The following is a 25,382-nucleotide window of genomic DNA, read 5'->3' on the forward strand; positions in this document are numbered from 1 at the left end:
GAGTTCATAAAATAGTTAAGCCTTGCAATAATTTGACACAATAATATGTTAGTTACTTTGGTTTTGATTAAATCACTAGTTTCATTTATCATTTATCATTTATTTTTTACTAAAATATTTTATTAGTATTGCTTTAAATTTAATCTACATATTTTATATTCTATGTCAGTTTTATGATTAAAAGGTTATTCACTTTTTTATAATTTTTTTCTTTGTTGCTCGATGCCTCTCTCTACTGGCCACATACTGCAATTACACATAGAAATTATAATATACAGTATACTGTATTAAGAAATATAACAAATTACTAAAATTGCTGAACTGTGTTTCTAATGAGCATGTTTGATCTCTCATCAAGATTTTTTAAGCCAATAAAGCTGCCATTGGTGAACACCAGGGAAGTTTAGACCTGCACATTAATATATTACTATTTTGCATGTAATTCTTTTCCGTAGAATTCAAAGCATGCTTTGTATAAGATGCCAAATATATAACAATTCACTCAGTAGTTTTCACAACAAAATTCTCCATTAAAGAGAAATTAACCTTTTTATACTTTATTTTATGCATTAGCAGCAAAACAGAAAATTATATAATAGTATACAAATAATAAGCATCAACAAGGATCTCTAAAAGTATTTTAACACATTACATTAAGTACAAATCTCTGCACACTTAACATTAATCTAAAGATATTTCATAAACACAAAAAATGTAAAGCACAAAGCATCTATCTCCTTTTTTTTCTCTCCACGTCATTTATTTTAAGACTCTATTCTTGAAAAATTATATATGTTTGTAACAAAGGTTTTGATTTTCACCTATCAGGCCATTAAATGATGCAAATGCAAACTTATATTAAACATATATTATTAAAAAAGACAGAGGGAAAGAATGGCAAAAAGGCAAGTGTGTATATCTGAGTGACATTGGCAAGAACCAACTTGTCAAAATATATGTTATAAACCTTTGCTATTAAACTGCTTGATGAAAATAATATGAGTTAAAGCATGTAAGAGTATATCCGTTTCTGTGGTTAGAATGAACCTGGAGTCTTACCCCAAAATTGCTAGAGGAAAGAAAAAATGACAGGTGATTTGGCTAGGGATATTTATTTATATATTTATCTATCTATCTATCTATCTATCTATCTATCTATCTATCTATCTATCTATCTATCTATCTATCTATCTATCTATCTATCTATCTATCTATCTATCTATCTATTTATTTATTTACTCTTGCTCAGTACATTTTAGACAACTGGGTCAAACTATCTCCAACATAGCAGCATGTGGTTTCCAGGATAAACTGGTTAGTACCCAACGAAGAGGTCCAGGATCACAAGCACCCAAGGCTAAATGATGTAGGTTGGAAGCAAAGGTGTCAGAACACGCAGTGGATGGAAGCTTGCTGTGTATGGGGCTGCTGACTATTGTCCAATGCTGACAGGGCCTACTGTGGGCATTAAAGCATCAAAACTGGACCATGGAGAAGAGATGTTACAATGCTCTATGGGAAGAAGTCAAGCTAGAGGAAGCATTGTGAAACTTTTGCTGTGTTCTGCTGAGAATCCTTGCATTTATGTGGGTGTTACCTTGACACCTACCACCTACCTGTACTTATTACTTATACCAAGTACACCCCTTCATGGTAACAGTATTCCCTAATAACAGTGGCCTTTTTCGAAAGGATAATACATCCTGCCACACTACAAAAATAGTTCAGAAATGGATTGAAGAGCATTACAAAAAGTTGTGCAATTCCCTATTTCTCAATATCAATCAAGTATCTGTAGGATGTATTGGACAAACCATGAAGGCCAATTTATGGAGGCCCCACCTTGCAACTTACAGGACTTAATGGATCTTAACGTCTTGGTGGCAGATACCACAGCACAACTGCAGAGCTGTTATTATATCCATGTCTCAACAGGTCATAGCTGTTTTGCTGGCACAAGGGACCAGACTCATTTCTAAAGGACATCCCATAGATGCTTAATCATACTGAGATCTAGTATGATTAATTTGCAGGGGAGTCAACTGAACTCTTTGTCATGCTTCTCAAACTATCCCTGAATACTTTTGGGTAAGTGTACATTATCTTGCTGAAAGAAGCCACTTCCAGATGGATTTACTATATCATAAGACTACATTAACTAGATACAGAAACCAAGTTCTACCTAATACAAGAGTAAATACAAATAATATTTAATTAATATTTAGATTAATTTATACAACTGACTGAAAGTAAAAAAAAACCTGAAGTGATAGAAATTTAGTCCAAAAATAAGAGTAGTTATAGTCCCCCCACAAGATGACAAATATACTGAGTCAATTACAAAGAGATAATTCTGTGGATTTGCATAATTTACAGAAAACATGTTCTGGGATTGGGGATGCAATCTACATCACATTACTTTGCTGTTTGTCTCTGCTATTGTGCTGGTGCTTCATTTTCAAGCCCTTGGTTTTGGAGTACCCCATGTCCTCCACATTTTGTGTTTTCTCAGCTCAACGACACCTGATTCAACAAAACAGTTAATGAACAGAACTTCCAAGGTTGAAATGGGTGTGTTAGAGCATGGCATGGTTTCTTTGTTGCTGTGGTATCATTTTTAAAATTGATACACACTCTAAAATGCTTTTCTCTCAGTTTCCTTTGGTTCCTGTAGTCCCATTACACATAAACCACCAACGTCCCACTGAGGAATAGTCAACATTTCTGGAATTCTTCTCACAGTGAAAGGAGAACTTGGCTTGTCGAATTTGTTTTTGTTGAGCTGCAGTTTTATGATTTTAAGGGATCAACTGTCACCCATCTGTTTAATAACTGATGATTTTTTGCCATTGTTGCCATCAGAGATATTGCTGTGGAAGAAAAGGTTGGACTGTGTGTTACAAAACTGTTAGAAAACACCTGCAGCAATGTTAATTGGAAGGTACTCATGCCATGTTGTTCCTAGTATTATGATTCACCTGAAATCTGTGTATATTCTTTGTTTGTTACTCTTTCTGTATAATGTAAATGTTTTAATTTCTCTCACATTACAGGACTTTAACCAAGACACTCTGAACTGTCTGAACCTTTAAAGACAAATCTGTAGATGTGACACACATACAGTACAGGCTGTTTACAATGCTACTGTAACTCTAACAATGCACAAAGCTATTGTGGGTAATCTTGAGGGAAATCAAATGACGAAAAAAAGCAATATAAAAACAATAATATTACCTTCTGTACCTAATTATACGTGTATCTACTTACAGTTGTACGCAAAAGTTTAGGATCCCCTGACAATTTCCATGATTTTCATTTTTAAATATTTGGCTGTTTGAGTCAGCAATTTAATTTTGATCTGTCAAATAACCGAAGGTCACAGTAATATTTCAGTAGTGAAATGAGGTTTATTGGATTAACAGAAAATACGCAATATGCATCGAAACGAAATTAGACAGGTGCATAAATTTGGGCGCCCCAACAGAAAAATCACATCAATATTTTGTAGAGCCTCCTTTAGCAGAAATAACAGCGTCTAGATGCTTCCTATAGCCTGTAATGAGTGTCTGAATTCTGGATGAATGCATTTTGGACAATTCCTCCTTACAAAATATCTCCAGTTCAGTTAGGTTTGATGGCTGCTGAGCATGGACAGCCCGCATCAAATCACCCCACAAATGTTCAATAATATTCAGGTCTGGGGACTGGGATGGCCATTCCAGGACATTGTACTTGTTAAATGCCCGAGTAGATTTTGAGCAGTGTTTTCGGTCGTTGTCTTGTAGAAATATCCAGCCCCGGCATAACTTCAACTTTGTGACTGATTCCTCAACATTGTTCTCAAGAATCTACTGATATTGAGTGGAATCCATGCGACCCTCAACTTTAACTAGATTCCCAGTACCGACACTGGCCACACAGCCCCACAGCATGATGGAACCTCCACCAAATTTTACTGTGGGTAGCAAGTGTTTTTCTTGGAATGCTGTGTTCTTTTTCCACCATGCAGAACACCCCTTGTTATGACCAAATAACTCAATCTTTGTTTCGTCACTCATTCATTTCATTACTGAAATATTACTGTCCTTCAGTTATTTAATAGATCAAAATGAAATTTCTGATCCAAACACTCAAATATTCATAAATGAAATCAATGAAATTGTCAGGGGTTCCTAAACATTTGCATCTGTAAATGTAGAGTATATGAACATATAGTAGAAGCAGATATATTTTGACTTATGACATGATATGACATGAAAAACAATATAGCAAATATATTAAAATTGGTGTTGGTCATCATAGATGAACTGGAGCAGAACAAAAAAGAGAATAATTACGGTGCCACATACCAAAACATCATACCACTCTCAGCTTGAATATGTCAGTACTAATCATGTCCTCTTGCTTTAAAGTTGCCTCTATTTTCAGCCTTATGATTTTCAGGAATCTGTTTCTGGCATATGAGCTATTCACAAATGCAAGTGGACAAGGCCACCTGGGGAGTGTGTTTTTGTGGAAACGTAACTTGTTTTTTCCATACCTTGGATAATGAGGGCCCTTTTCTAATCTTTTATATTTGTTTAGGAGCTAAAATTTTGTTGACCCTACTGAAAGAGGAAGAAAAAATTCTATGATATCAGAGAAACATAAAACCATTCATTACTAGGTACTGCACATGGATTTTTATTCCATTTTTAAACATTCATTTTTTGTCAAATACTGATATTTGAAAAAACCTAAACAGTTCACTACGTTTCATGTTACATTCTAATTTATCATTGTGCATGTATTAGATATTTATTGAGCATACAAACATGTATTTAACATGTCTGAAACATTGTTCAGGAAACTATACCAGGCTTGTAAACAATCACTTGGAAACAATTTCCTGATTGATCTAAAGGGGGCACCAAAAACAAAATTATTTAGTGATGTCAGCTCATAAACAAAATGGCCAGATTTTGGTATTTAGTGATAATATAAATAATAATACCCCATACTGACGAAAATATACTTTTCTGAGGACCTTGTGGTCTTGTGTTTTAGTCATGAAAACAAACAAATCAGATCTGTGCCACAAATGCATTGGCCTGTTTAAAATCACATTAGAAAACTTAAATGCCTTTTTACATGTTTGAGTAGAGAAGAACGAATTGCTAGGCTAATGTTGTGTACACAAGATATGAGGATCTCGCTACAACAAATATAAATTCACAAATTCAATTAGTGTCCGTAACCCTATAATTTACACTGGTGATCAGTTTTAATCACCCAGGATCTTAGATCTGGGCCTTTTTTATATTACTCAGTATATTTCACCTTTATCATACCAATCATCATCTTTAATTACATTTTGAGCAATAAATAATAAAACTCAATGTAGATATTTATTCATACAAGCTTTTAACGCATAGACCCGGTTTCAACTGCTATTTTATGTTCATTGTGTTCTTATTGATTCTATTTATTTTGTTTTTTATTGTTGTTTTACTGGAAAGCACCTTGTGCTCCTTTTGTGCTCCTTTTGGCTGTTGTAAGGTGCTATATATATATATTCTCCCTTCTGTAGTACCAATATTAGCCACTAGAGGGAGAACAACAGGTTTAAAAAAAAAAAAAGCACAGGCTTAGTTTGCGTATAGAAACATCTGTATCGCACATTAAGTGTCTGACATCAGAAACCCGCTTAATGAATTGGTCCATATTTCTGAGCCATATCAGTTGTAAATGTAATTTCTACAGCCTATGGTAGCTTACAGCAGTTTGCTGGTTCAGGCGCATCTATATCACAAGGAGTGATTACAGTCAGTCATATATATTAATATATATAATTTAAAATAAAATATAAATGTAGATAAACATTTTATCTATATAATCATACATGTCCTCGACATTCCAGCAGCCAACAGATCCTAATTTATTCCTCCTTATTTACTTGTTATATGAACAAATTGTTGACATTTAGTTGTACTCATCAGAACAATGATTCATTCTGCTTTTTATTTTAGCTTTAAATGACATTTCAGTGTTGTTAGTGAGGTTTGTTTCAGATTTGACCAGTGGTCCTTCATGTCACAGGAGATTTGTGTGTGACTCCATAAATGTGCTGATGGAGGATTCCCACGCTGGATGTGTGTACTCCTCAACTCCACTCCGTTTTTTCCTGCTCGCTTACGTGTGTGTGTGTGTGTGTGTGTGTGTGTGTGTGTGTGTGTGTGTGTGTGTGTGTGTGTGTGTGTGTGTGTGTGTGTGAGAGAGAGAGAGAGAGAGAGAGAGAGAGAGAGAGAGAGAGAGTGATGTTTGTGTGAGTGTGTGTGTGTGTGTGTGTGCGTGTGTGTGTGAGAGAGAGAGAGTGTGTGTGTGTGTGTGTGTGTGTGTGTGTGTGTGCGAGAGAGTATATGTGTGTTAGAGTGTGTGTGTGTGTGTGTGTGTGAGAGAGAGAGAGAGAGAGAGAGAGAGAGAGAGAGAGCGTGTGTGGTGTTTGAGTGTGTGTGTGTGTGTGTGTGTGTGTGTGTGTGTGTGTGTGTGTGTGTGTGTGTGTGTGTGTGTGTTGTGTGTGTGCGCGCGCGTGCGTGCGTGCGTGCCTGTGTGTGTGCGTGCGCACAGCTCGAGTGTTGTTTACAGCGGTGATCCTCGGAGCAGCAGAGAGAGATCACAGGAGTCTGGGCCGCTGCAGTGCAGCTCGGTACCGCAGCAGAAACCTTCAATACCAAAGTGTTTATTTTTATTTATTTTTTAAAACACACAAAACAGGCTATTATTTTAGTCGACGTGGAAAACCATCCGCAAACCCAAGAGCACGGTGTTAATAGGGATTATTTCTACTGCAGAAAAAGCAGGTCGCGAGAGCGCAGACGGAGGGAGGGAGAAGGAGAGGAGCTGCAGTTGGTCGAAACCATTTTTGTCCTGGCGGATATTTTGGATGTGGCCCTATTGGGAAGCTCATTGAACGGAGGGCTACGTTTTTCATTCATAGCCTATCCGAGTCATCCTCGGCTGAACCCTGAGCTCGTTGTTTCCTCACACGTCCCAGGGATTCACTGCAATCAGACCGAGTGTGAACCAAAAAACAATTCGGTTTCCAATAAGACGGTTTAGTTTGGGATGAGAGAGGTTTTAGTTTTCTGACTGTGAAGTTAGCTATAGCGCTGCTTTCTGTTTGCTCTCTCTCTCTCTCTCTCTCTCTCTCTCTCTCTCTCTCTCTCTCTCTCTCTCTCTCTCTCTCTGAAATGGAGGCTGAAGATGCGGATTGTCGTTCGTGTGAACTGCACGGGTCGAGACGCTTCAGATGTCCCAGTCGTTGGCAGGAATAACACGTCTTCATCGATCTGAATGTTTTCTCAAGAGGAACAATTTAATTCCAAGTCTGTCCATCTTGTTCCAGCGCAACCGAAAACGCGGATTAGTTTTTTTCCCCCATCACTGATTCTAAGAGACCATAAGGAGCTGCTTTCGTTTTAATCTTGGTGTACTGTTTTTATAGATGTGGAACAAGGCCTTTCTGTTGGTCAGAAAGCCGCTGAATGCGACAGGAATGAGACCAGAAACAACGAGGAATATTCCGACCTTCTTCTGGGGTCTGGTGCTGTGTGTGTGCGCGATGCGCCACTTCACCAGCGGACAGATTGGAGAGAGTAAGTGTGCTTCGTACTACAGTTTAATGTCTACAGTTTATTATTATTATTATTATTATTATTATTATTATTATTATTATTATTATTATTATTATTGAAATACACATTGTTACAAGGCCAAGTGTGATCATTAAAATGTGCATACAGTGCACATGGAGCATGGAGATTTGTTTTTTAGGCCTGATTGTGGGATGCAGATATTCCTCTCTAGTCATGGGGACACTGTGCTGATGATGAATCCAGTTGTAGCCGCTTCAGTTCCTCTGTATTACGCTGATAGTTGTTTTTTCTCCACTGCCTCGTACGCTTCAAACGTCACTGCGTAAAAACACGGACTAGCTCATTTGAAACAGCACCCAGTGTACCATAAATTGCTTATGGCATGCATTCCAGACGCTTGATGTTTTTGTTGCCAACATACCTGTACCTGTGCATGGCCATCGCTGGTTTAGATTAGACCTGGGGCTTTCATCACCAGTCCTGGAAACCGCACTGTTCTGCAGAGCTTCATGGCTTCTGTACTGCCAACACACTTGATCCGGGTCAGGAGCAAATGATCAACCTAGAGCAGGTAAAACGCTTGTCTTTGACCTGGAGCTGAGAATCACTCAACCAAACGATACACACAAGTGAAGGAGAACTATAAAAGACCATGGAGTCATTTCCCAGTCTGCTGCAAGTGCATAGGAATCTACTGGCTCTATGAGACTTACACAACTTATACAAACATAATTAAAGGAATTTAGTCTTTTCTGAGGTGTGGTCTATAAAAATCTTCTAACTATATATTAAAATAGTTAGAGTCTTGTTTTAGTGTTTAGTGACTGTAAAGTGTGTATGGGAGAAACTAAGCATCCTGTTGTGAGTTTTTGTTGAAGAGACGTTTTGCATTGCAAAGTCAGTTTTAAGTGGGTTATGCTTCACTTGATCAGGATAAGTAGGCTGGATTGCTGTGTCGCAAAAAGAATTTTGTTGTGCTGGAAAATGTTTTGTTGTTATTCAAGCCGTATTGTTTCTGCACAATACATCAAAAATGTTTAAATATTTTTGGCACTAAGAACTGTAGTTGTTTTTGGTTATATCAATTACTGTATCACTTCATACTGTCTTCACTGGACGAATGTCAGGAGCACAAAGAAATAAAGCAGGCTGAACAAACCGGCTATTGAAAACTACAGCTGCTATAAAGTCTCTCCTGATATCAATATAAGGCACAATTTCATGTCGTAATTTCTAATTTGTGTAGTTTGGCCCAGAATTACTTTAATCCCTGAGTGTGGTTTACTGTGTATGTGGAGTTTCTGTGTCATATCAGAAACATTCCACTAGTCAGAATGGCTAAGAATGACTTGAAATTGCCTCTAGGTGCGAAATAGTGAGAACGTGCATGTATGAGATCTTGAGATGAACTGTCATTTCATCCAGTGTGTATTCCTGCCTCAAACCTTGTATTCCCAAGATGGGCTCTGGATCCACTGTGATCTTAATCTGGATGAAGCAGTTGCTGAATATGAATGAATGACAATAGGGTAATAAAGGTTTATAGGGAAAAAAGCTGAAAGAATCTCACTTGTGCCATGTTAACTCTGCCTTGATTTAAAGTTTTATTAAAGAATACCTTTTATGACAGACTAGTCTAAGAAACTAATACCTTCTGAAAATGTCTGTAGTTATATATTTAAATAGTATTAAACCAGTGGAAATAATAGAATTGTGCTTTTATTTTGAAAAGGCAAAAAAACAAAACAAAACAAAAAAAAACTAAGGAAACTAAGAGCAATCTTGTTAATTAGTCAGATTTCTACAGTACATTGTTTTACAAAAATAGACCACAAATGTACCAGTACTGGATTAATTTTTTAAAATAGTTTTCTTCTTTGGAAATATGATAGCATGTTTGTGAATTTATTTGTTTGTTTGTTTGTTTATTTAGATTGTAGAAAGGTGTGCGTTTTTGGGAACTTGTTTTCATTCCATACCATCAACCCATTTATGTTCATTGTTTATGCCAGAAACTATGCACTGTATTTCAATGTACATAAAATCTTTTTTAATATAAAAATGCATGTTATTATTTATTAAATGGATTAAAGTTTTATTAATCAATATTACATATTGATTGAAATGCATTTTTGTTATAATTGATATTTCATATTAAAAATGCATTTTTACTCAACCATTTCACCCACATATCAATTGCAGTCATTGTGAATAAACACTGAATCATTTGTCTTGGCTTTAATCAGTACATGTATGTGGGTTGATTTAATGGACTACAGGCAGGAGGACAAACCTGACAGATTATTATAGCATTTTGCTGTTAATTAATTACAACTTTTTCCCTCAGACATAAACACTATAAGATTGCAGTCTGTTACGATATTATGTTTGCCTCCAGGTTTCTTATGTTATTTTATAAAATTTGCAACACTTAATATAAAATTCGGGGGGCACGGTGGTTTAGTGGTTAGCACGCTCGCCTCACACCTACAGGCTTGGGGGTTCGATTCCCGCCTCTGCCTTGTGTGTGTGGAGTTTGCATGTTCTCCCCATGCCTCGGAGGTTTCCTCCGGGTACTCCGGTTTCCTCCCCCCGGTCCAAAGACATGCATTGATTGGCATCTCTGGGAAATTGTCCGTAGTGTGTGATTGCGTGAGTGAATGAGAGTGTGTGTGTGCCCTGCGATGGGTTGGCACTCCGTCCAGGGTGTATCCTGCCGTGATGCCCCAAGTAGTTCGGATAAGCGGTAGAAAATGAATGAATGATTTAATATAAAATTCTAAATTTTTTTGCTTAATGTTTATTGGTTATTCAGAAATCACTTCAGTATTTTACATCTGCACAATTTTGATAAGATCATAGTTACAAGTCTTGCTAAAGGACAGAGGAAGCATGGTGAGAAGTCCTTTGATGTACTAGTCACATGATCTGGCGCCTATCCTGGGAACACTGACCATGTAGAAGGAATATGCACTGGATGGAATGCCAGTGCCTGGAGGTGCCATACATACACATTCGCACTCTTGTACACACATACAGTCAGTTTATCACAGCAAATTCACCTGACCAGGAGAACACAGTTACTGAAAAGTGAGAGAGAGTGTGAGTGACTGAAAGGATGGTTGTGATTTCAAATCCCATGGTTTCCAGAGAAGTACTGTTGGATAAAGGCAAATGGTCTTCAATAAGGGCCCCACTATATGCTTGGACTGCTACAAATTAATACATTTATATATAATAAATTTGTAACTCAGACAAGCAGCATTATTGGTGCTTTTTATTTCAAACTGCCAGGCTTAATCATGTAGTCTCCCACTGTGTAAATACATTCTCCTTTACTCCAAGTATTCACACCCACATTGAGTAAAATCAGCCTTGAAATATTCAAGGCTAAATTAATGGCCATGCTCTATTAGAAAGTCCTCATTGGTCTCATAAACGTTTTCATACTGTTCATTTTAATAATCTGGTCAGACTAATAAAATGTAATTTAGACTCTTTTCAAGTTTAACCGCAGCAAACTTTCCATGCCTTTTTTCCTCAACTCTATGGCAAACAAGACTCCACGGTTCATCAACTCAGAGGGAGAGAAGAAACTCAGGGATTTGAAAATAGAACATGTAAAAATACATGGCAGGGGAAACAGACAGGGTTTTGTTGATCCGAAGAGTGGGGAGTTTGTGGACTGTTTTGCCGGTCTTTACTGTTCGTGCAGGCGGTCTCTGGCTTGCCGGGCTGCTTGACATGTGAGTCGGCAAACAGGCCGCCGTCAGACTCACACATGGTATTTAAAGAAAAAATCTCTCTGGCCTGCTCATTAGTTTGCCGCTCTTGACTCCTTAACTGAAATTTTGAGCTTGCTGCATGTGTCTGATGTCTGAGAGGCAAGATGTCTGTGTGATGTCTGAGAGGCAAGATCGCAAACTTGTATTTATTACAGATGGTCTAATCATTGGGGTCCGAATTGCCATGCAGACAGTCACTGTGCTCTGGATTCATGTATAGCCACTGCAGCTGAAAAAAATGCAGAAATGGCTGTCACCAAAGTGACACATTCTGAAGGCTGAGTGTTTTTCTTCTTTCTCTCCAGACCTTTTGTCTACCTTGAGCTCTGCAGTTCTGGGCTCTCGTTCTGTTTTTGCTGCTCATGACTGAGAAATTGTGGGCCTCTGCTCTTATGACTCACACACTCTGCATTGGCCAGACTGTCAGACACACACTTTCTCTCTCTCTGTCACACTCTCTCTCTCCTCTCCTCTCCGCTCTGCCTTTGCTGGGGGTAAGCAGCGAGGGTGGGACGTGGGGGAGGATTTGTACTTGCTCTGCATGCACACCAGGGCAGTGCGTGAGTCACTGAATCTGTGTCACTGTGCTAGTTTGCGCCTTCGAAGTGGTTGCAGCGGGCAGAGTGTCTCCGCTGAGAAGCCAGATGAGCTTTACAGCTCTTAATTTAAACAGGGACACCATATTATCTACTTGTGTATAATCTGGGAGCCATGCTTAAACCATTGAATAGGAGAGTGATTTAGACTAATGGGCCAAAGTGAACCACTTCTCATATATTTCATTGTTTTCTGTAGTGCAGCTGAGCTGACTGTGAGGACAGGCTTCATTTTTACATGCTGACTCACTGTTGTGTTTGCTGCTAGAGTACTGCTGACCTAAGAAGTAGTGAAAGGTTTAGTACATATAATATTTAATGCATAGAACATGATCATAGATTTATCTTGGTATTTTGAGTAATATCGGACACACCGTTGAATGAAAATCGACTTTGAACGTATATGATTCCATACTATGTCTAGTTTTTGCTATGTATTAGTTTTTGGGTGGCTTGGTGCTTAATTTGTTTGATTCTCTCCTAACTGCCCATGACCCAGTAGTGTAAGTAGTGTGGAGAATGTATGTATCAGTTTTTCAAGTAAACATTAAAAAGAAGGAAGTATGTGTCCTTTGAATGTGAAGTGATCTTGAACGTAACCAAGTAATGATTTCAAACAGGAACATATCACCATATCACTCACTCTTGTGAATCTCAAGTGGAATTTTATTAGGCACTCAGAAGGAATAGCTTTTTCTGCTTTTAAAAGTGTTCCTGTATAAAGATGGCTATTTTTTGTATTGTTTCAACAACATATGAGCATATCTGTTATTAGAAAACATGAAAACATGAGCTGCTGTTTCTCTACGCTGGTTTCCATGCTCACAGTAGCTTTTATAGTCAGCCAATAGAATTAAAAATTATTTTTTTCTTTTAATTATTGCACCAGTTATGTTTTCTAGCTACAGTTAGCAAATGAACTAGCTTGGAGGCAGATATGAATCTAATGTGAAAGCAACAAATTCTGAGATTTTTTTAGCTTGGAGGCAGGTGGACTTGATGGATTGATGGGTTCTTAGGTTTGAACCTGTAGTTGTAAATGATTTGGAAACAAATGTATGTGATTTACTCTTTCACTTTTACAAGTATTCACTTATGCATTATATAGGTGAGGGAACAATATAAGGGAAAACTCAAGGCGTTAAGCCAACACAAACCTCCAGAACAGCTTCATTGTTTGGAAGTGTACATTATTTTGATACATTAAAATAGTAACTGAGCTCTGGTGCTGCAAGGACCAGTTCTATCAGGATCGAAATGATTCATCATTACTTCATCATTATTTTTTTATTGATTTGCAGTGACCCTAGTCACTCTAAGGGGAAAAGTGAACCCAAACCGTGTCATATGGTATTCAGGAAGTTATATTTGTGCTTTAAAACTGTTTGTAATAAGTTTATACTTTTGGCTCACACTTAATGCAAGAGATAATAAGAAGTAATGGCACTGTAGGGGGTCATAAATGTGGTGCCTGATGGGGATTTCAGTTAAACTGTTGCTCAGCAACAAGAAGCATAGATTAACATTGGCATATTATATTTGTAATTACTAGGAGGAGAAGGAATTGTTTACCTCATTCTGAGTCTGGTTTAGTCCTGGGGTTTTGGACTCAGTTTCAAGTGAAAGCAATCAATCAATCAATCAATCAATCAATCAATAAGTACAGTGACCTATTAATCAGTAATACATGTATATTTTGTTTGATAAGTTTTATTTGTTAAAGCTACTGTTAAAGAGCCACATGCATTTTTTGAGTCAGTGGTGTTCTACAGTACGTACATACACAAAGCAACATTTCTCCACAGACTGATTGTAATCAGTATTCAGTACATACAAAACATAATTTATAGATTTCACACAGGTAGGACAACTGAAATACGCCCCTTAATGCAGAGGATTTCTGGTTTAAAAGAAAAAAAAGTGAAAACATAATAAAAGGCCACTGTTAACTGTATTGACCTACATTGATTTTGTAATTCTATCCATTTTGAATGTACCTATTTTGTCCATACCTCTATTGAGTTTGATTTTACCATTTGTTTATTTTGTATTTTAATCTTCATTTGAAAGATCACATGACTGAAATGAATGACAAATTAAAATGTAAACAAGAACATAATTTAAAACAAATAATAATAAATAAAAGTATATAAACAGTAGGAAATAAAATCTGAAAAAGAATAGGACACATATTTCTTATAGGCACCGAAAATCTCGATAAGTTTCCAAGCAATGCATTTTCATTCATGTTAAAATTGTGCATTTGTAAATTGTGCATTTATCTTTCACTAGTCAGTTCGTTTTCCATTATGATAAAGTGTTATGTGAGTGAGTTTATAGTGTAAGGCTTGGGCGAGAGTTTTGCAAAATGACGTACATCTCTCCTCTAGCAGTGGGGTTAATGCAGACTGAGCAGTGGATAGTGAAGGGGTGGAATGGGTGTCGTTTGTAGCCGGACACTGACGCATGAGCTCATGCTTTTGATGTGAGGGCCACTAAAGGGAAGTGTAGCACAAGACCAGTGGTCAGATGACTTCCAGCATGTGGGGGGATTAAGCACAGTTGAGGTGGCAGGTGCAAGCTCTTTTGGGCAGAAGCCAGAGCCTTGCTTTCATGCCTCTCCACGTGAGAGTGGTGTTTGCTCATTCCCATCATCCCTTGGGCAGTCCAGTGCAAAACATTTGCTTTAATTGGATCAAATGGATGATAAATGCTGCTGTTTTTATTATTCAACTAGAGATGTGCAGGTTCAGATATCTGCCTAGAGATGGCCACAAATCCCACTCTCACAAATAGTGATTCTATATTGCCTGAAAACATGACAGCTCTCTTGTAGATAATAGATTGAATGAGGCCAGGAAAAGACAGTTACAGTACATTCTGTACAATCTGTTTAACAAGTTTTCTTTTTTTTCCAAAATTAAAAAAACTACAATGATTAACAATTTATTAATAATACAGCTTTATTATTTCACCTGTATTTCATTAGTAAAGATTTATTTCTGAAATTTTGAAAAATCAACATATATCTCTACGCCTCTTTAATCTGTTATTTATGGGGCTTCATCGGTTCGGTTGAGCGGCTTCACATTAGACTATTTGCCAATTTGTCATCAGAGTGAATTTATAATCTTGCTTTATTTGCTGTTTGGGTTGGTTTGGCATCAGACTGCACAAATAATTAAATGAAAAAAAGTCTGAAAACTCATTTATTCAGTGGTCGAAAAAAAGATAAGCATATCTCGCCAGATATGCGAAGAAATCCTCAAAATCACTAAAACACCTAAAGCAATAAATTAACAATATAAACATACTGTAGTTATTTAGATAACGCCTTCCTGCCTTATTTCAGATTTTCTTTTCTTTTCTTTTCTTTTATGTTGGTTAAAATATCAAAAACACATATACTTGCAATTTGCAATAAAACACTTCCCAGAACCCAAAAAGCATGCTGCATTCACTTCCTGTACTTGGGTTGATTCAGATTCAAATCTTTTTCTTACTGCAATCAAATAATGCTAGAGTTCACTTGGAACCAGACAGAGACCACCTCATATGGTGGTGTGCACCTGAGAGTCACTTTCTACTACTAAACAAACAACATGATTAAAAACCTTACTATATTTGCGTTGGATTGATACAGCCAAGGTGTGCAGAAAGTGTGCATTTCTGCTAACATTCCTACAAAGCACTCGAGAAGTACTTGTGAACCATTTCAGAAAAGCCATGTTTGCTCAGGTGCACTATGGCCTGATGACACATAGAAGACCCTCGTAGCCCCCGCCCACTTTAGAGATTCCTGTGAAGGCCAGGGTCAGGTTATCAAACGCAAACAGTGGATGCTGGATTCCCGATATGTCTGTTTGCTCAGCGGTGTGAATAGCATGCTGAGCGGAAGAGACACCCGGGTTTCTGTTTGCTCTCTATGGGCTGTGGACACTAGACGCCTGATCTAATGGACAGTGCTATTCGAATCCATGATTAGATTCCCTGCTGCCTCTTGTTGCTTATGAGTGTGAGAGGGTGTGGACTTACCATACACAATGTAAGTCTTATCTCATGTATCTCTGTACACCCCAGAAAAAAAAGAATTTCTTTTAACTTATTTTTATTACCGCAGATCACCTGTAGATCCTATCTCTGCTGCTAAAACGTGGTTTTTGTGACATTGGGATTATGATATAGGAAAATATCTATTTATGCACACTTTCCTATCCACCTATAATTTGCTATAAATGTACATGATTTATTTAACTGAAGTATATTGTGCTTATACAGTGAAGATGTTTACAGTAAAATCCCCAAGAACATTAGGAATAGTGAGATATCTAATGCTAGATGTTAGAATGTAGACTATTTTTGTAGACAGATAAAAATACATGGATTGTTTTTCGTGCCCTTCTCTTTGCTGAATATTTGAGACAAACACAAGCCGCCTTTGAATTATATGCTAGCAAAAACTTTGGTTGAGTTAATTCATCCTTTAATGTGAATTAATCTGTGGTAGAGATGCTTGCATCAGAGAGAGCTAGTTGAGAGAAGTGGAAGCCCAGTGCTTGAGGTTTTAATCTACAGATCAGAAGGTTAGTTTAAATCTCAACTTGGGTTTTAAGCAAGACCCTTAAATGTCATCTACTTTGTTGCATTCTTTTTTTTTATTGTGAGTTGTTTTTGATAACCGTGTCATGCACATGCCATTTTCTTTTGAATTTACAGTGTTATATACCATATACATCACATTGTTTGCAATATTTGCAATACTTCATTAGTAACACCCGTGTCAGGAAATAACTATAAACGTTACAGTAAATGTTTACCGTGTATTTTTCTGACGTGAGGTTTTAATGCAAACACCAACATAGACCCAGTATCTCGCTGTAAGGCGTCAGCTCACACAATCATGTAAAATGTATTAGCTGCACGACCGAAACTTGAAGCGGGTTCCTTACATCTAATAAAAATTGTAATTTCCACAAAGTTTAATATTTTATGGAAAAAAATGATTCGCAAATAAACCATACTCTGCATCATATTCTGTTTCTGGACGTTCTCATTGCTTCTGATATGACCTTTGGTCAAGATCTGTCCTTCTTCAAAGAACGCAGCTAAGAGACCCCTTGCTGATGTCAGAACACAGACTGTAGACTTCCATCTTAATGAGAACAACCATAATCATGAGATAACGACAGCCCTTCAGAGCTGAATTTCATATTATATGAATGGCCACTAATGCATATTCACTTGGGACAGTTTTTTATGGTTAAGATACAAGAGGTACGCTATTTGAGGCAATGACAGAGCCACCAGCACGTCTCATTGGCTGATCTAATTACTAACACTCAACACTGTGTCATCAACACAGCAACAAATCAAAAAATATCAGTGCAACATTCCTGCATATGAAGGCTAAAATGCTTTGGTCCCTGGAGGGTTTCACACTGGCCACGGTTGCTGAAGTCCAAAACTCCCTGTGATTGTTCCTGGCACTTCCCACAGCATTAGTCTTGTTTTGGACTCAGTTGATTTACAGCATTTAGCATCTGTGTTCATCTTACATCATCGCGAATGCACATGGGGAGCATCACACTATATCGTATTTTTTAATCATTTCTGTGCTCTTATTCACCTATTCACCTCTTCTTGCATGTCATCTCTTCTGTGTCCCACAATGTTCCCCTGCCACTCATGGTACACGTGTGCTATGGAAAATACTGACCTCGTTGTCAGCTGAAACACACTTCCTTTGCAAGTCTTGAATCATGGCATGATTCCAGTGCAACTGAAATTAGACTATTACAGGTGGTCTGGGGTCAAAACTGTGGTGCGCTTCCTGGTCCGCATGACATCTTTTACAATTTTTCATAGGACACGTGATCTCTTTCAGACTATCCTTCCATTGAGACAGCCCTCTAAGGACCCTGAACTTTCACCACCATGGCCCAGGTTAGATTCCTGAGTAGTGAATCTACCCGACACAGGGGTTGCACAAGCCAGTATAAAAATTAAGTGTTGCGTCAGATTTGAACGTTTTGGCGTGAGGCAGTGAGATCTGGTCCCAATATGAGAGTCTCAATGCATGAGAGCAACAATGAGGATTGCAATTTTTCGTTAATTAACCAAGAATTAAGATACATGGATAAAATTGTATTTGTCACATTTTAGTGCATTATTTTATTAAAAATGTTTATTTACATTTTTTAGAGGAATTATTTCCTATTTTTTTAAAGTCTGTTCAGCCTGGGAACAACATGATTTAGGAATGTACTGTAATTAAATATAAAAAGGTCTGCTTAGATGGGAAGATGGGAAGAACATCATTAAATGATTTATATCACATTTATATCCCAGTGTGTGTTTACTGGGGAGTAATAAACACTGATGTGATGAGACATTGTGTGAGATCGGTTTCTAGGCTGTTCCCATAACCTCAAATAGGTTCAAACTCATGAATTAGCAAATCTTCACAAAAGCAATAATGTTTCTTCAGTTAGCATTTTGTATGGCGGCAACTGCAATGTTGCCACAATTTCACAATTAAAGCCATTTTGTAAGCATCTAAACCATAAAAACTGCTTATTGAAACAATTGTAAGTTATACAGTAACTGCCGTGGAAGTAACTGGAAATGTACACAGTTTGTACAAAGAGTGAAGACTCTCGAGAGTTTTAGGTATTGTAATAAAAAAAATGGACTCTTGTCGATATTTTTTTCCTCCATCACCCTTCCAATTACATTTATAGTGCTTAAAATGTCCCACAAACAGATCTAGGTCAGTGCCTCAAAGGCTGTGGGATAAAAAGGGGAAATAAATATGTCTGGAATAGTTTTTATTATAACAGGAATCCTGTTATAAAAATGCAAAGATTTTGTCCACTTTGAGGGTTGAAAGCAATCCTTGTGGGATGACCCAGGAGAACAGGGCTTTAGATGTGTTTCTCGCTGGGCGTATGTTTACGGAAGAGCTGGATCTCTATAAGTGGAATGAGAGCCGGGAAACGGGCCTCAGATCACTGTTGGATTCACGGCAGAGGTCAACTGGTGGGCATATGGCTGTGTCAGTTGGCTCCAAGCTGCTTGCACGGTCCTGCCAATACAGAGACATTTGCTAAATGTCTATATAACAGTGTATCTAAGACAGTAATTGGTATTTTATGTGTTGGAGCTGAATTGTTTAGATTAATTAGTATCATGTGCAGATAAACAGCTAGACTTCCTGGGCCGGTCCATTCATATAATGCTGGTCTGATTTTATTAATGAATCTAACAGGAACTGAAGAGCAGAGTTTCTCTTTACCAACAAACAAATTAGCCTTTGTGTTTATGCCAATCTAGACCTCCTCCTCCTCTCTGGCAGCAGGAAGAGAAAGAGAGAACAAAAAAATATCCAAGGATGAAACAAAGGGGACATGCAACTCCCTGGCTCCCGAGCATGGCCGTGCAGTGATAGGAGAAACAAATACTATTTTCTCATGGAGCAGTCATTTCCGTTCTAAATTTGGATTCCCCTACTAGGCTGACAGGAGCTTAATAAACAATGTGCTCACTATTTTGGGCAAGCTGGGTGAATGAGGAACGTCAAATGGGATTCACGTTCTTGGCAGGGTGTCAAAGTGGTTTGTTCGCTTCTCAGATGTGTGTGTGTTTCTGCTGAGATTTTGTTTTCGCAAGAAAATAACCAAGCATGGAAAGACACCGGATTAAAGATTTTGTCCTATTTGACCTGTACTTTAATACTGTGATGATAAGGAAGGTTTTGTTTTGACTGTTTGGATATGATACATTATTCTAGCTGTCTGAGTCAGAGCGACCTCACATTCCAAAGGAATGTAAAAAAATGAAGAATTATATAGCTATTTCGTGTCCTGATTGAGTGCTACTGAGTTCCAGAAGACAGATATATCTGAAGTTCTTTTAATTTTTTTAAATGGAGCACATTATTTACATCACCTTTTGCAATGTAAATAATTTTTTTATGTAAATGCGATGTAATTGGTTTTATCATTTCTACTGGTGTGTATTGTTTAGTATCTGAGGGCCTTTTTACACCTGGTCACTTCATGTGTTTTCTCTTATCCGATCTGATTTGTTAAAAATGTTCCATTTACATTAGGCCACATACTGTAAATGCTTCTTGGCGAATCGGATATCAATCCGATCTTTTTACTCTCGCCCGAATTGCAAATATATTTTACCTCATTTCCAGGGTAATTGAAATGGAACACGCTTTGGTGTATGCGGTTTTCAGAATGCAATCAAAAAGAAGACAAAAAAACTTGTTACGACGGTTATGCTACAAAAAACAGCATTTATTGTTTGCTGCATTTTTGCTGGTGGCAGCAGTGGATTTTAAGCAACGAGACACCTGAGTAAAAGATCACTTGTGAGTGACGTACTTCCTTTTGGGAGGAGTATAGCGTTGACGTATGTGGCTTGAAAAACCACATGCATTTACACCTGTCCAGTTTCATCTGAAATGCGTCCCAGACCACCTCCTGAAGTGGTTTGAACGATCGGATTTATATCCGTCTCAAAAACGTTTCCAAGGGCATTTAGACCTGGTCTTGTTACGATCAGATAGCTATCCGATCACAGAAAATGCATGAAGTGACCAGGTGTAAAAAGCCCCTGATATCTAATACAAGACCAAACAGAATTTTAACAATATTGCAGCCTGTTACTGATATAATTCTCTAAAATAAAACATGTTTTATTTGTTAACTTGTTGTCTGAGTGAGAGAGTGGATGAGTGAGAAAACTTTTTGCATACAGGTTGTTTTTTTTGTGTGTGGCTCATACACACGAATAGCCTTTTATACACTGGGGTCATTTGGGGTGAAAAACATTTTTTTGAAGATTCTTGGATCCTGTATCCCACAAAACTATACAGAGGACACGAGCCTCCGCAAAAATGCCTGTTTTTTCCCCCTGACAAGTTGAATTGCCACACTGGGCTTGCCTCTGTGTGTTGGCACAACTTCATAAGAAAGAAGAACAAAAGCTATAATTCCTCTTTGTGTGCAGTGTGAACAATGTGTGGATCTGTGCAGTGGGATATATTTAAGCAATATCGCATGAGCAGCAGTGTGGCTATACTGAACGCCTGCCCTTATGCAGGTAACACAGCCAAGCTGATATTCAGTCTAACAGCACAACTGTGAGTGCAGTATTGCTTTTATGCAACTTTTTCAACACAAGAAAAGTAAAGAGCTTAATACTGAGTAACTGACATGCCAGATGCAATGTGGCCAAATGAACAGAAATAACATTAACATTATAACATTGGCGTTACTTCTTTCTTTTTGTCTTCAGGGGACATGCTTTCACTTTTATAGTTCACTAATGATCTCTGACTGTACTATACAGTAGTAACGGTTTCATTGAGAACACTGACAAGCATGTTGATATCCACAGTGTAGAAAAGCTCACCATGGTCACAGATTATCTACTCCTAATAATGCAGTTACAGTATACTAAATATTAGAACTTTTGGAACAACACACATCTATGAATTTTATTGTTGGTTTTTGAAGTCTAATGCAAAATTCACTCTTTTCTCATTTCATATATCTGACTGTATTCTCTATGGTTTTCCAACAGTCTGTGGACCTCACATTGACATTCGCAATGAAATCAGCGAGTTCAAGAAGCTGGAGAACTGCACGGTGGTGGAGGGCTACCTGCAGATCCTCCTGATAGGAGATAAAAACCACAACCTTCAACAGGAGTTTCGCATGCTTAGCTTCCCCAAGCTCACCATGGTCACAGATTATCTACTCCTGTTCCGTGTAGCCGGCCTTGACAGCCTCAGCACGCTCTTCCCCAACCTCAGTGTCATCCGAGGACGCAATCTTTTCTACAACAACGCCCTGGTAATATTCGAGATGACCAGCCTAAAAGACATTGGCCTGTACAACTTGAGGAACATCACACGAGGGTCCATTAGAATTGAGAAGAACCCAGAGCTGTGTTATCTTGACTCTGTGGACTGGTCTCTCATTATGGATGCAGAGTTTAATAACTACGTTTCTGGAAACAAGCTGTCCAAAGAGTGTGGAGATGTCTGCCCTGGCATTATGGAGGACAACCCTCAGTGTTTCAGGACCAGCTTTAACGACATTTATAGCTTCCGCTGCTGGACCTCCAGCCACTGTCAGAAAGGTAAGATTGGTATCTTTTGTGTTAATAACAGAAACAGTTAATTTGCTTTACAGTTGTTTTGTTGATCTTGTTGATGATGGTCAGGATTGCTAAGCTCTGCTGGGAAATGTATTGAAACAGTGAACACTTCTTACTTCATCAGCTGTCAGTAATGAATAGCTTGCCGGTAATATGAAACGCTGTGCTAATCTAAGTTATCTTAGACCCTGCTCATTTGTCACATGGCACATAACTCAGGAGGTAGTCATTTTTATGGTCCAGGACATGGAGTGTGCATGTGTTGGGAGTGTTTTTCACAGCGCACAAATTGAACACTGTTCAAGTTGGTTATTAACTTTTTAAACTTTCTGGTGTATTTTTTTCTAGCTGATGTTATATCCATCTGCTTATTATGAAGCCACCGGTACATCATTAGACATTTTCATAAACTGCCTGAGGAGTTTGTCTAACTTCTTCTGAACTGTCACATTACTAATATTGCAATAAAAGCTGTTACTGCAGTAGAAGTTAGATGACAGTTCAAATAATATTCGACTAGCTGCTACAGTATTACTAGTATTGAGCTGGAGGTCTGTCTGACAGTTTGAGTGTTATCAGATAAATATTTGCCTAACCTTATCTATGTTCCATGGAGTGACTTATGACCAAGCTGTCATAAAAGCTGTGAAAACAGTTAAGGATGGTGGACTCATTATTTTCTCTTTAGAACGTCTCTGTGTGACCTTCAGTGGCACCCATTTAGAACATGTTTGTGGCATGACAGCGCGACTGTTATGCCATTTCTAAATTATATAGTGTCCAGCAAAAAAAAGTTCTTTACTGCTACTTGAATTCCTTTCCAGCACTTAAAGGCAGTACACTGTATTTTTCAGTGTAACACACCTCAATCTACATGCCTTTATTTATGGTTGGTTCACATTAATAGTTGCCAGCATGTCTCCTCACATCTGGCTGAGGGTTGTGTTGGAATGTCTGGGAAACTTGCGCATTGTGTGCCCTCTTTTTCTCTCTCAAGCGCACGAGAATGCTGGGAAAAGCGCAGTGGAGAAGAAGGCTGGAGCTTGTTCCCAGCCTTGGTCATCAGGAGTGCCTTTCAGGTTCTTTTATGGGCTAGAAGAGCGGCTATCTGCCCCTCCTCTTATGTTTTACCCTCCTAAACATGCAATGAGACAAACAGAGGAAATGAAGCCTTCCGCAGATATATTGTGAGATGTGTGGGAAACAGAGGCCTGTATTGTTGTACAGATCTGGTCAGCATAAGGAAAACTGGTGCTGAAGGACATGGGGTACGAACAGCATAATAGATAACCTTTTTTTCCACTGACCCCCCATGTGCTGATCCTGCCAGTTACCAGCAGTCCTTGCTAGACGTGTCAGCACCTGTTTCCCTGCACACCTGTTTGGTATGGTAATGTTGTGTCTGAATAGTGAGTCTTTAGGGGCTGTGTGAGTCATCTATATCCAAGGCTCCTGCAGCACCACCCAAAAACAAAGGAAAGGGCAGGTAGGCACAACAGAAAGGACCTGCTGAAAGTCCTGCTTAATTCATGGGTGTTCTGTGTTTGATTTACGGGAACCAGTCATCATCCCCCACCTGTCTGAGGGCGTTTTTGTTCTGTCTTGGTTTCCCCACAAAGCATCAAAAGGGACGCAAATTGTGCTTTGGGAAGTGGCACCACAGGCTTTGTGCTCTGTTTGTAGGCTCCAGGCTCAACCTTTGCTGCGAAAAACAAAAAAGCAGGTAAAAAAGATGAAGTAGGTAAAGGAAGGGAGCTACACAGCCCTTCTCAGACATATTTACCCTGTACTTATACTAAAGTAAAATGGAGGTGAACTCAGACAAGAACATGAAAGGACAACCTTGAGGTTTCAAAGAGGAAGATAAGGCCTAATGGGATCAGGCGCAGTGGAGTGCAGATAGGAATCCGGATTGAAGCAGGAGGAGGAGGGTGGTGCCTTTCGAAGGTGTCTGTGTTGCTTTGTTGTGGGCTGTGCTGCCCCTCAGTGGCTCTTGGTCCAACCTCTGTAGTGCTCTTTATAGAGCAGATCCTTCCCACTTCTCTCTCTTCTCTTCTCCCACCTCGTCCACATAATTGCCTTGTTTTTCTTGAGCCCAGATGTTTCTTCAAGGGCACACAGTGGTTTTGTAGTCAGCTTGGAGATGGCTTCTATCCGAGAGTTATGCTCTCTAATTATGCCACAGAGAGATGCTGTACTCTACCACTCACTCAGCTTGCTGTGTTTTTCTTTGCATGTGTGTGTTCATGAGTGAAATGGGATGTGGGATGTCTACTCTAGATCTATTGTATTTTGTTTGAACACTTAAAGCAATGGATCACATTCCTGTGCTAGTTTGAGCATGTGCTTGCTCCTGTTTCATTATTGCATGAGGGTCTGTGTGTGGTGTGTGTGCATGTTTGTGTGTGTGAGCAAAACACCTCTTCATTTGACACTTTGAACGAGCGGTACTCAATGTCCCTGGACTGTTCGCTCCCCTTTTGTTTGGTGTTACACAAAACTGCAATTAAAGTAACTCTCCTCTGAGAACCCAGCCATTAGGACAGGAGAAATAGTCTTTTATGAGGGACTTAACATTTCAGGACCCATTATATCAAAGTCTACACACAAAATGTTTCTTTTTCTTTCAGTACAATGATCATCTATAATCAAACTCCTGATCATGTTGATTGTTGGTATAGTTGTGTGTGGAAGTGTGTGTTTGTGTAGAATTGTTTGTTTGTGGCTTGAAATTTTGACAGAAATGTCTAGCATAGACGTATAGTGCAATGACTATAAGCAGACCAGCACCTTCATCCTTTCGTCCTTTGCTCCACCCTTTCTGCAGTCACTTAATTCCTGTTTTTTCTTTCTTCTGTTTTAATGTTTCCTCGTGACAATATTTACCCCCTACCCCAGCTACAATTATTGAGTAAACAGCCAATTTTCTGTTGTCACAACGCTTTGGTTAAACACCATCTCTGTACACTTGATGTAATCACTGTTAAGGGCTTCAGGACTCTGTGTTATTTAAGCTTTACAAAATATGTATTTCAATCATTTTTGTTCTTTATTTCCCAGAAACTTATTTCGACTATCAACAACTCATAGCAACAAGCCTGTCTGTTCTGTAAAATGCAGCCTGTCACTCTCTCATGGTTTTGTTTTTAGCTCTTCATGTTTATCAATGTGTGTCGAACACTGTCGAAAAA

At 38.4% G+C, this 25,382-nt stretch overlaps 1 protein-coding gene and 1 long non-coding RNA gene across 2 annotated transcripts in view; one reads left to right on the plus strand and one right to left on the minus strand.

The window, feature by feature from the left end:
* The first annotated feature begins 6,483 nt into the window (after positions 1-6,483).
* Positions 6,484-25,382, plus strand: part of igf1ra (insulin-like growth factor 1a receptor) — a 96,549-nt gene continuing 77,650 nt past the window's right edge. The window contains exons 1-3 of the mRNA XM_047822250.1: positions 6,484-7,364; positions 7,484-7,634; positions 21,613-22,173. Coding sequence (XP_047678206.1) covers positions 7,484-7,634; positions 21,613-22,173 — 712 coding nt within the window. The 5' untranslated portion in view covers positions 6,484-7,364. The remainder of the gene's footprint in view (positions 7,365-7,483; positions 7,635-21,612; positions 22,174-25,382) is intronic.
* On the minus strand, positions 7,163-8,301 carry LOC125146187. The gene is made up of 2 exons (XR_007144673.1): positions 8,056-8,301; positions 7,163-7,952 (listed from the first exon to the last, which is right to left on the minus strand). It is a non-coding gene; the product is annotated as an uncharacterized LOC125146187 (long non-coding RNA).

This window comes from Tachysurus fulvidraco, chromosome 13 (genome assembly GCF_022655615.1).
Source record: "Tachysurus fulvidraco isolate hzauxx_2018 chromosome 13, HZAU_PFXX_2.0, whole genome shotgun sequence".
In the NCBI taxonomy this organism is placed as follows: Eukaryota; Metazoa; Chordata; class Actinopteri; order Siluriformes; family Bagridae; genus Tachysurus; species Tachysurus fulvidraco.